General features: G+C 39.1%; 1 protein-coding gene across 1 annotated transcript in view; it reads left to right on the plus strand.

Annotated features, from left to right (window-relative positions):
* Positions 1-11,260, plus strand: part of skor2 (SKI family transcriptional corepressor 2) — a 13,469-nt gene continuing 2,209 nt past the window's right edge. The window contains exons 1-8 of the mRNA XM_008423858.3: positions 1-1,112; positions 2,936-4,950; positions 5,536-5,599; positions 6,237-6,314; positions 9,534-9,599; positions 9,731-9,829; positions 10,083-10,150; positions 11,054-11,118. Of these exons, the coding sequence (XP_008422080.2) occupies positions 2,965-4,950; positions 5,536-5,599; positions 6,237-6,314; positions 9,534-9,599; positions 9,731-9,829; positions 10,083-10,150; positions 11,054-11,110 (2,418 nt within the window). The 5' untranslated portion in view covers positions 1-1,112; positions 2,936-2,964 and the 3' untranslated portion in view covers positions 11,111-11,118. The remainder of the gene's footprint in view (positions 1,113-2,935; positions 4,951-5,535; positions 5,600-6,236; positions 6,315-9,533; positions 9,600-9,730; positions 9,830-10,082; positions 10,151-11,053; positions 11,119-11,260) is intronic.

The raw sequence follows: 11,260 nt of genomic DNA on the forward strand, positions 1-11,260 counted from the left end.
TAACATAACACACTCTCCTCTATTGTGCTATTTCCTGCGGTACAAATCTATATTTTAATATCTAGTTGTGCTTTTGTTGTAATAATAAAAAATATATATTGAAAATAATTATATTTGATAATTTAACACATTTCTAATACAGAAATGTAACACTATGCCATGTGGAACCAAAGACTACTGACTTGTCAGTTATCCAATAGATTGATTCCTTTCACAAGGAGCGTAACTTTAAAAAAATGGTAAAGATGACTGCTCACAGAGAGCTGTATCCAATCATAATAATGGAAAGTTGAGTGGAAGGAAAAGAGTGGTAGAAAAAGGTGCACAATCATCTGTACATTTTTAAATGCATACATAGACTAGAAATCATTGTTTGCATAAGATATATATTCCAACTTAGTCGTCACTGACATACAATTTGATCAGGAATTTTATGCTTCATGCAGAATAAAATTGGAATACTGATTCTTATGCAATGTTGATCTTTCTCTCTCACACACACACATGCACACGCACCTACCCACCCACACACACCTACACACATACACAACGCAAGTAAATTGATGAACTCGTGTTTAAGTAGTCTAAAGAGGTTTCTTCCTGGGGATGAGATTTGCGTTTGCAACATTGTATTTGTTGTTGAGAGACTTTATTTAAGCAGTTTAGTGGGACAGAGCAGCAAAGCGTGTGAAGCGGAGGGTAAGGAAAGTGACTAAAGCTGTTCTGGGCGGTGGGCTGAGCTAAGGCTGCACGCCAATCAAGCTCAAGGCAGGTAGAGAGAGAGAGAGCGCGAGCGAGAGAGGAAGGCACTCACAGGGAGAGGGAGAGGAGGAGCGCGAGATTAGGACGGCGCGTGGCAGCGCTGAAAAGAGGGATAAAGCCTGCGCGAGCGTCGCAGTTTACTCACATCTCACGAGCGGGTTCACGCCACAGTTAAAGGAAAAAAAAAACAACAACAACAACAAAAAACTCCGGTACTTCCAGCGCGAACTTCCCGGAATTACCTGAGTGAGAAAAAATGAACATTTTCCTGCTGAGTGGGATAAATCGATCCAGTTTGTGACGGGGTACCTTATTCTTGACGCGACTGGGAAACCCCGAAAAAGTCAGAGGTAAGAATTGTTTATTTGTTTACTTCTGCTCTGAAGCTGATCGCTAAAATGCTATAGTTCTTGTCACTTTTCTTAACCACTTTTCAATATTATTATTATTATTATTATTATTATTATTATTATTATTATTATTTATTTGTTAATAATAAAACAGCAGTTTACAGAGATTAGTCTTAGCCTTACACGCAGGATATGATTCAAAAAGCGAATTAATTGTTCGTCATAATCATTAGTTTGTATTTGTAGTCCGACGTATTGTTAGAAAATAATTACAATATTATAAATAACAATGAAATAGTCTTTTAAAAATATATATTTTTAAAAAGTTCTATGTTCTCGTGTCCAAAACTTCCTTGATAATAGTTTTTTTTCTTTCTCGTTGGAGGCCAATGGTCATTCAGTTTAACGAATAAGTGATCCAGGTTTTACATTTAATGCACATAAACAAGGGGCTGTACTATCACTTTAAATTTTAAGATATTACGTATCTTTCTTGTTAGTTACCAGCGCTTTACAGCGTAGGAGCTTTTTTTTTTTTTTTTTTAATAAAACCAATAGTTTTCGGGCCTCCTAAAGTCAATGCAAGCAAAAATCTTTTTAAGGTGCTGTCTGTTTTAAATTTAAACAGTTAAATGAGGATAAAATTTGTTTTGTCAACGAGCGCTTGAAAATTGAGAAAGGGTTTAAATTCAGACTGAACTAAAACTGAAAATTGCTTTTGGCACATTCGTAGCCTACATTATGTAAGTAATTAAAAATAAGAATAAAATAACAAGTTTATCATCACATGGTGATTATTGGCAAATAAAATGAGTTTTATTGGAGTAGTCCCATTAGAGACGTTCACAGATGATGGACTGAAGAACTTTATGTCCTTTTTAACGCAGACATTTTTCTGACTATGTCGGTATGGTGAGATTTTACTTGTATTACTGTCATCATGCATATTTTTAAAAAGGTGGGGCGTTTTTTAAACCAGCAACAAAAAACGGAAGCATAAACAGGAGGACCAGATATCATGATGCAGAAAAATAAAACTCACTTCTTATGTAATCAGTTAATAATGAAAAAAACAAAAAAAAACATTGATTGTAAGCTGCTTAAAATTGTATCATTTTGAAGTGCTCTTGGATCACTTTAGGAATATTTTAGTTTCTATATATTTTTCTGTCATAAAAATTACTGAGTGGAAGAAAGAAAAAAAATTGAACTATAAAGTTTTCTCACTATATTTTACATAATAGTATATTTTACATAGAATTTATTTTAAAAACGTTTCACATTTATTTAATTAGGTTCTAAATTATTTTTTAGAATGTGTTTTCTTGTCTTCTTTAATTGTCTTCTCAATCGACAGCTAAAACACACATGTGTAGAGCTTCATAAAATTGTAAAAAAAATATTTGTGGATAAAGTAATTAAATTTAAATCCTGAATATGAAGGTTTTGTAAATTAAATTTGTGCATTTCAAAAAAAAACTTTGTTGTGACAATTTTTGGAATCATATGTTGCAGTTCAAAGGAAAATTAAAATAAATTGACTGGGATTTCTTTTTTTTTTTTACATGTCCCAAGATTTTCTAGAACACATATTTAAAAAAAAAAAAAACAATTTTATTTGACCTGAGAAATCAGAAACATTTAAATGATAATGTTATACATTGTCTAAATTTTTTTCTCCTTACATTTTTCATGTTTAGAAACTCATCAAAATCAGTGTATGCATGGCAACAGTTACGCAGTGTGCACATAAGTTTAACAAGATGATTTATATGTTTATAATAACGTGACAATCACGTTTCTTTATTTCCCTTTTCCAACAGGTTCAGCTGCAAAAAAATTTATTCCAAGCATGGACAAGGCTCATCTTTCAAGCCCCAATGAAATAATAATGACAAACTCAACAGGCTCTTATCAACAGGAGCCTCTCACTCCACCCAGGCCTGCCCATCTGCACTCCTCATCCTCTTCATTATCCTCCCCTTCCCCTTCATCCTCCTCTCCCCTCAAACCCAACCAGGTGGGTCAGGTCATCTTGTACGGCGTTCCTATTGTGTCACTCGTCATTGACAACAATGAGAGACTTTGTCTGGCGCAGATCTCAAACACTCTTTTGAAGAACTACAGTTACAACGAGATTCACAACCGCCGAGTGGCCCTCGGGATCACCTGTGTCCAGTGCACTCCAGTTCAGCTGGAGATCCTCCGCAGGGCCGGTGCCATGCCCATCTCGTCACGCCGGTGCGGCATGATCACCAAGCGTGAAGCCGAGCGCCTGTGCAAGTCCTTCCTGGGAGAAAACTCGCCCCCTAAACTGCCCGACAACTTTGCCTTCGATGTGACACACGAGTGCGCCTGGGGTTGCCGGGGTAACTTCATACCAGCGCGCTACAACAGCTCCAGGGCCAAATGCATCAAGTGCTCCTTTTGCAACATGTATTTTTCTCCAAACAAGTTCATTTTCCATTCTCACCGCACACCAGACGCCAAGTACACCCAGCCTGATGCTGCCAACTTCAACTCCTGGCGAAGGCACCTCAGACTGACGGACAAACTTCCACAGGATGAAATGGTTTACGCATGGGAAGACGTCAAAGCCATGTTCAATGGAGGAAGCCGAAAGAGAGCGCTGCCGTCATCTGTCCAGTGCGCTTCCATGGGTCCCATGAAGAGTCTCCCAGGTTCAGTGGTGCCGCATATGATAGGACCTGACCTGGGTTCACAGAAAAGAGCCCGCTTTGAGGATGAAGATGATCTGGATGGAGGCAGCCTCTCTCCTCGTAAAACACCACGCAACTACCCTGTCATCCCTGTCCCAAGCAAAGGCTTCAGCATGCTGCAGAAGTTCCCCCCTACGTCACTCTTCCCGTCCCCTTACCCCTTCCCTGCGTTTGGCCTCTGCCAGCAGAAAAAGGAGGACAGTGACATTTCAACTGTTCAGAAAGGGCCAGGGCTTTCGGGTCTTTTATGGCCTGGACGCAAAGACGCTTTCTATCCTCCTTTCTGTATGTTTTGGCCCCCGAGAGCAGCTGGGGGGATTCCAGTCCCTACCTACCTTCAGCCTCAGCCCAGCACCCTTTCCACTCTGACTGAAAACCCATCTCTCAGGCAGGCCTTTTTGGATCTGTCAGACCCTAGTGATGCTGGAGCTGTAAGCAGCAATGGGAATGCTGTTAGTGCAGCTATGGCCCCCAGCAATGGGACCACCACACCAAGATCCGGGCTGTTTGACACTGAGTGCACGACAGCAACCCCAGACCTTCGCCCTGTGACGTCGGAGGGATGGCTGAAACTTCTAGACAACCCAGCTCTCCAAACAAGGAAGCCCAGCTATGGCTCTGCCTTTCGCCCAGTTGTCAAGGATGCAGAAAGCATCGCCAAGCTCCACGGCAACAGCGGAGGAGTCAACGGAGCTACAGATGAGGACTTTGGAGTCGTGGTTCCCGGATCGGACCGACACCAGCGGCTGTCGCCCACCAGCAGCTGCAGCTATGGCAGTGAAAGCGGAGGTGACGGGGAAGCAGAGGGAGCAGAGAGCGAGGAAGAGGGTGAAGTGGATGTGGAGTCTTCGAAGCAGGAAGACGAGGAGGAGGAGGGGAGTTTCACAAATAGGCCGCCACAGACTCAGACCAACCTGTATCTCCCTGTTCTGAGTGACAGTGCTGGAGAGGAACGGGGGAAGGACAGGGGGAGTGGCGCAATGTATCCCAGCACCTCCCCGGGATCCTCCTCGAATCCCATCGTACAGGAGTCGCCCAGCCTACCTGCCTCTCCACACGCCAGCTTGCCTCTCTCCAGCTCCACCCCGCCCCACCGAGAGGACACAGCTTACAAAAACGTAAATATCCCCACAGGCCACTTTAGCTAATTATTATTTAAATGGTGCCGCAGTCAGGCAGTGCTGTGATCTGCATAAGCAGATTGATAGCCTGGTTTCTCCCTGTAGAAATTGAAACAGTCACCCCACTCTGATCTCAGCTAATAGGCCTAGGCGTGGATTGTTTAATGGACGCAGTGTGTTTGTTCTGCCCCCGTCACCCCAACCTGTTAGGGCAGCTCTAATCTTTAACCTTCTGACTCCCACATTAACCAAGGCCCTGACAGGATGAAGGAGAGATGGAGGGAGATTTGTCAAGACTGGCTAATATTAATTTTGAACCAGCCAACATATTTACTGTAAATATTGCAAAGCACAAACATTTCTTAAGAAAAAAAAAAAGCAAAATCAGCATCAGTTAAATTAATGCCAACGTTTATTTGAAAGAAAACTGCCAACAAAACAGAAGAAACCTTTACAACTGTAGCAGGCCAAGAAAATTGCATTCATTAATAATTATAATAATAATAATAATGTTTTTTTTTTTTTTTTTATCAAAGTGTAGTTCATGTTCATGTAGATGAAATTCTTATCTTTTTTTTCCAGGCTCAGAAAAATCGAGATGAAGGACTGCCTGCATATGCAACCAAAGACAATTCAAGCAATTCTGGTGAGTGCAAACATGTTGAGTATTTTTTAAATGTTTTTTTACAGTTCTAGAAGAAACTTATTAATTGTTGATGTGTTTTATATGGGTTGGTTATTTGCTTTTCTTCAGGAAAAATGGTGAAATGTCAAGTTCAGCAGTGACAGAAAAGTTAGACAAAAAGTTTCAGCAATTGAAATTACTAACTATGACATTAGTTGACTTACTGACTGCACTTATCTATAAATAACAGATTAATAACGTGATATATGAAAGTAATTTTAAAATCAAATTATATAACTATAAAATCTCTTTGTACAATAATATATGTCTCCTCCTCACTCCAGAAGTGACTTAATACAATTGATGTTGGAATCAATTGTATTAATTGCCTTTTGTTTCATTTCTTGTCTGACTCAGTGGTTTTATAGTGTCCATGTGTCCCTACAAGGCTACCATCCTTGTGAGGTTTCATTTTGTTAAACTCATCTCACAGGATGACCTTTTTTCCTGAGGAAAATGTCCTCTGTGTGTTTTCCCGACACCGAAAACCTCACTCCGTGGGCGCACTTAGTTATCTCTAGGTGTCCGGATAACCAGCTCAACCAATGGGCCTTACTGAATCTCTCATTTTCTGTCCTTCTCTCTCATTTTCTCCCAGATGAAAACAAAGAGCAGAGAAGTTTCTTTGTGCCTGAGAGTGAAACCTCAGCGCCTGACTACTGGAGAGAGTGCACAGGTATGATCAAACAAGCTAAAGCGATAAAGAGCAGCTACTGTCAGATTGAAAACAAATGAATAGCATTTTAGTTTAATTCATATTTGGTTCCCTATATTGCACCCTAAATCTGAAATCATCACCCAACCCACGAGGAAACAATGACAAGGTATTTAATGAGGAAATAAAGGTATGCATAAAACTCGTAATGCTGATTAAATTTCTCACATGGTAAAACTGGGACATGATGTTCAAACATTACAGTTTTTTTTTTCCTGTTCTGTTACGAATGGCACTCAGGATGCTTAACGCGGTGAGGGGAGAGCTCCTCTGTATTCAGATGTGGAGTTAAGGGATTTATATAAATACACACAGAAATGAGAAAACAGCAGAGAGCTGCTCCTGTCGCCGCTCTGCCGCGGCAGCTCTCTGTCGCCTGCAATGTTACTCTTAGGGGGGCTGTTACAGTTCAACAAGAAAACATCAGCTCAGAGATAAGCAGCGCGCCGGCAATCTCCATCCAAGGCCCATATCTTCGCCGGCATAATTGCCTTTTTTCTCCTTTCTCAGCGCAAAACAGCCCTTCCCGTTTGAAAAAGATCACAGCTTATTGCCTTTTTATATCTGTCAGGAAGACATTAAAAGTGCTTTATGACATCTGTGCCAACATTTATATCTACTCTCCCCCCCTCCCCCCTGCACATGCAGACATCGTAATGATCCCCGCGCATAATGTATAATGTATTTCAAAAAATTACACGAAACAAATTAAATGAGACCACCTTTCCCCTGATTGCCAAATGTCTCCCTGGGCGGTGGGAAGCTCTACGTGATTAGAAGGCCTGATTCCTCCGAGTCCCACCACCGCCCTCCCTCCTCCACTGTCTTTACACTCTCTCTCTGTTTCTAGGGAGAAAAAATAATCTAATTTTCCATTTATGTAATGCAAACCGCCTTGGCTTTGACTATTCACGGTTAATTGACTGTCAAACGAGGTTGTTATCCTCGGGCACTGTCTGCAAATTTGCTTGTCAAATGAGACAGAGAGAGGCGAGGAGAGAAGAGGAGAGGAGGAGAGCTCTAAATGGGAGAAAGAGGAGGAAGCATGGGGAGGCTGAAGGAGCCAGGACTCGAAATGACTGGAAGAGAATATACATGTTGAGGGGACTGGATTGCTTCATTTAAGCCAGAAAATGCCTCATTGTCACATATGCATACATGCATGACAATGTAGACAAATTCAAACGGCATGTGATGGAGTTGTTTAGTACAGAGTCACAAAAAGTCCTAAAGTAGAGTAGATTCATTTTTTTTAGTACTTAGAAAACTAAATGTTGCTGTTCAAAATAAAAAAAATGTATTTGAAAAGAACACTGAAAATGTTTCAGTGTCCTTTGGCTAGAGAAGGGGTCAGCAGCACTATTCTATTCGAAAACAAATAATTTCCCTTCATCCCAGAAAATAAAATTCATGCAGAATCATAGAATCCGCATGACCCTTTAGCAAAAAATACTACAGCTGTATAAAAAGTGATTCTTTCATGGTGCATTTTTTTAGGAATTATACTTTTTAGATTTTTAGAGAAATAAATGTTTACTACAAAAAAGGGACTGTCCATATTTCTGTAAATATTTAAAAGGCACATTGAATGTGCAACCCAAAGACAACATATTTAACAGCTCAGCAAAATAATTAAAACTGATTTGTATGCTAATAATGCTGTATTATATTTCTTATTAACTTCATGTAGCAAAACTTTTCAGCTCTGTCAAATTTGGCTAAATTTCGAATGCATCAATGTAGAGGGTCAAAAGAGACGTAGGTTGCAGACTCCTGGGCTAGAATTATTTGTTGGCTATCCTGACATGATGCTGCAACAGTTGTCAGCACTTTTGCTGCTATTTTTAGCACCATTTCCACACTCTTTTCCCATCTCTAAAATTCAGTTTACTCCATGTAAATAAAATTTGAAACAACAAGAAGACAAAAAGATGGACAAATTAGATTTTTGGCACCCATCATATAGAGCTCACAAATAATTGGAGTAACATAATCACCAGCTGAAAAAAAATCTCATCTTTAAATGAAGTACATTTATTAAGTGGTGGTGGGGGTGGGGGGATCTAAATAAAACATCACAAGAAACACAAGCATTGGTATTCTTAACAAGCCCTTACATAAATGCAAGCAAAGCTTTTTGAATGATTTTCTTTTACTGAATTTTGGTTTCCCCATGGTTTAAAAAGGGGAGGCTTCCTTCTTAACCTACAAGGAATCATATTTAAATCAAATATGCACACTGAGCAGGATGGAAAGAGAGGTTTTAAAAAAATACCCAAATTGTGCTACAGCAAAGAATAGAAACCAGTGGGTGGCCAAGTCTTCTTTCTAACTGTTAAGAAAAATTGTCATGTTATGGGCATTTTTCTCTTCCAATGGCCCTAAAAACCCTCTTACAGTTCATGATACCACATTGTCTCTTTGACACAGGACTCTGAAGAGTTGTTACAGATTGTAAATGTAAAAGATCCCGCTCTTTGTATGCGCCAACTTTGTGTAATGTTATGTCACATTTTGGCAGCAGGAGTAACAAGTTTACCATTTGTGATCAAGTTAAAAAAATAATTTTCCCAACAGGTTTTTTTTTTTTTTTTTTTACATATTTTTTTATGCTAGTGCCTAAAATAAGAATTTAGTTTAAGCGTGTTTATACATCTTTTCCCTGGTTACCAACACTTCTGCACGTGTATGTTTTTTTCCTTGGTCCTCTTTATATTAGTATTATTTTAAACTTACACTGGCACCCAGAGGCCAGAAGATGAATTACAGTACTTTACAAAACGGGTGAAAAAAATGGCAAGAAGGTCAAAATTACAAAAGACCTTACATAAGATTGAAACATTTTGGAATCTTCCCAAATATTATTATATTGTCTTATATTGTTAAAAAAAATAGAACTTTCTTCTTTCATGTTCTTCAAAATCTGTTGATGTTGAAGATGTTGCTGCATCTTCAAGTAAAATTCAATATCAGACTCAACTGGTTTCTCTTCCTTGGACCATCCTTCTCCTTCTCTCTGTAGTGACTGATCTAGTCTAAAAAATGGTCTGCGGATGTTTATCTCAGTACATGTCAATAAAAATGTCCAGTATTTGAGAGAAACGTTTCCAGAAGTTTTTAATTAGTGAAAACGTGGAATTATGTAACCTGTTTGTTGAATCAATCTTTTTTCGTTTTTAGGGGATCAGAGCAGAGGCGCAACCTCTCCTGTCACACTGAAGAAGGATGTTGAGAATATGGAGAAAGGTAGATGTTCTTTGATTCATAAATCTGTTGGACAATATTTTAGCAAACTATTTATGTAGGCATTCTTAGCATTTCTCCTAGTTACCTTAAGAAAAGTTTAATGTCTTCCCACGTTTTATGTCTTTATGTAGAAGAACTTCAGAAAGTTCTCCTGGAGCAGATCGACTTCAGGAGGAGACTGGAGCAGGAGTTTCATGCCCTAAAAGGAACTTCCCCATTTCCTGTCTTCCGTAAGTCTTTTTTTTTTTTATCATTATATTAATCTAAATGTTTATCTAGTTTTCACTCCAAGACTATTTTGTATCATTTGTCTACTTTAGCTCCCTTATAAATGTCTCTTCTACTTTTTTCTAATTCTTGCTATCATTTTGTTGCACCTTTTAAAATTCCATATTTATACATCATCTGATGCAACCTCATTTAATTTGTTGCAATAAAGTAATTTTCTGCAAAATGACAAATGTTTTACACCAACTTTTCCAGATAATTTTCAAGATCAGATGAAACGAGAGCTCGCCTACAGAGAAGAAATGGTCCAACAGTTACAGATGGTGAGAATCCGTAACTCCCCGGTACATTACATGCTGATGCATTAGATACTGAACACTAATTAGGAATCGACTTTGAATGGCTAATAAATCAATGAGTTAAAAACACACTGAATACTTTAAAAAAATATTAAGACGAATTTCCAGGAACGCTTCAGTACGCTCTAGTACAGAAGGGAAATCTAAAGTCATGGTGAAACCGAATCAGAAATCAAATTATAATAAATCAGGACTCAAATCAACACTAGTTTTGTTGTTTATTTGTCCAGCAAAAGACAAAACCAATCACGCAGTTTGTCTTTCATGGGTGAGAAGTTCCTCTGCAGTCGTCTGATTGTTTCCGTTGACATCAATCACAGGAGCAGCTGGCAGATCGGCTGACAGATGCTGTTTGTCTTTTGTTTTCTGACACACGACTCAACTGTGTGCGCTCGTACGCCTGTGACAGCGAACCGTGCATGCACAACACAGCCCTCACACGTGTGCGCACACGCACACACACGCACACACACACACACACACACACACGAGCAAACTACATCTGTGTGACTATAAAAGCAGAAAACACAGACAACAGATTTTATGCTCATTTGCGAGTGCTTGTGTGCGCTAAAGTGCACGTATGCACAGTAACTGACAAATGTCTCTAGAAGCAGCAGATGGATCAGTCTGAGAGTAATGACACATTAATTCCACACAGACATTTAAATGAACTTCAGAAATGTATAATTTATGTAGTGTATGTTGCAATTCAAAACCCTTTTACGTTTTGCCATTACTTGCCAATTTACATTTTTTGTCGGTGAAACTATATTAATCAGAATGAGATGAAGGATAAATTCACAGACATTGTGCTGGGTTTGAAGTAAATGCATTTTATTAATTGATTCGTTGTTTGTCTTTTAGATTCCCTACACCAACATCATCAGAAAAGAAAAGATCAGCCCTCATCTTGGCAAGTAGCTGAAAAGGTAACATTACTGAATTAACTTGATGAATTGGATCAAATGATGAGCAGAGGCTAACCTCCAATTTTTGTTAAACTCAGTCACCAATTATTTATTTGAAAAAGTGTTTAAGCCGATTTAGCTTTTTCACACAACAACAACAACA

This window comes from Poecilia reticulata, chromosome 12 (genome assembly GCF_904066995.2).
Source record: "Poecilia reticulata chromosome 12, P_reticulata-male-v2, whole genome shotgun sequence".
Taxonomy (NCBI): Eukaryota; Metazoa; Chordata; class Actinopteri; order Cyprinodontiformes; family Poeciliidae; genus Poecilia; species Poecilia reticulata.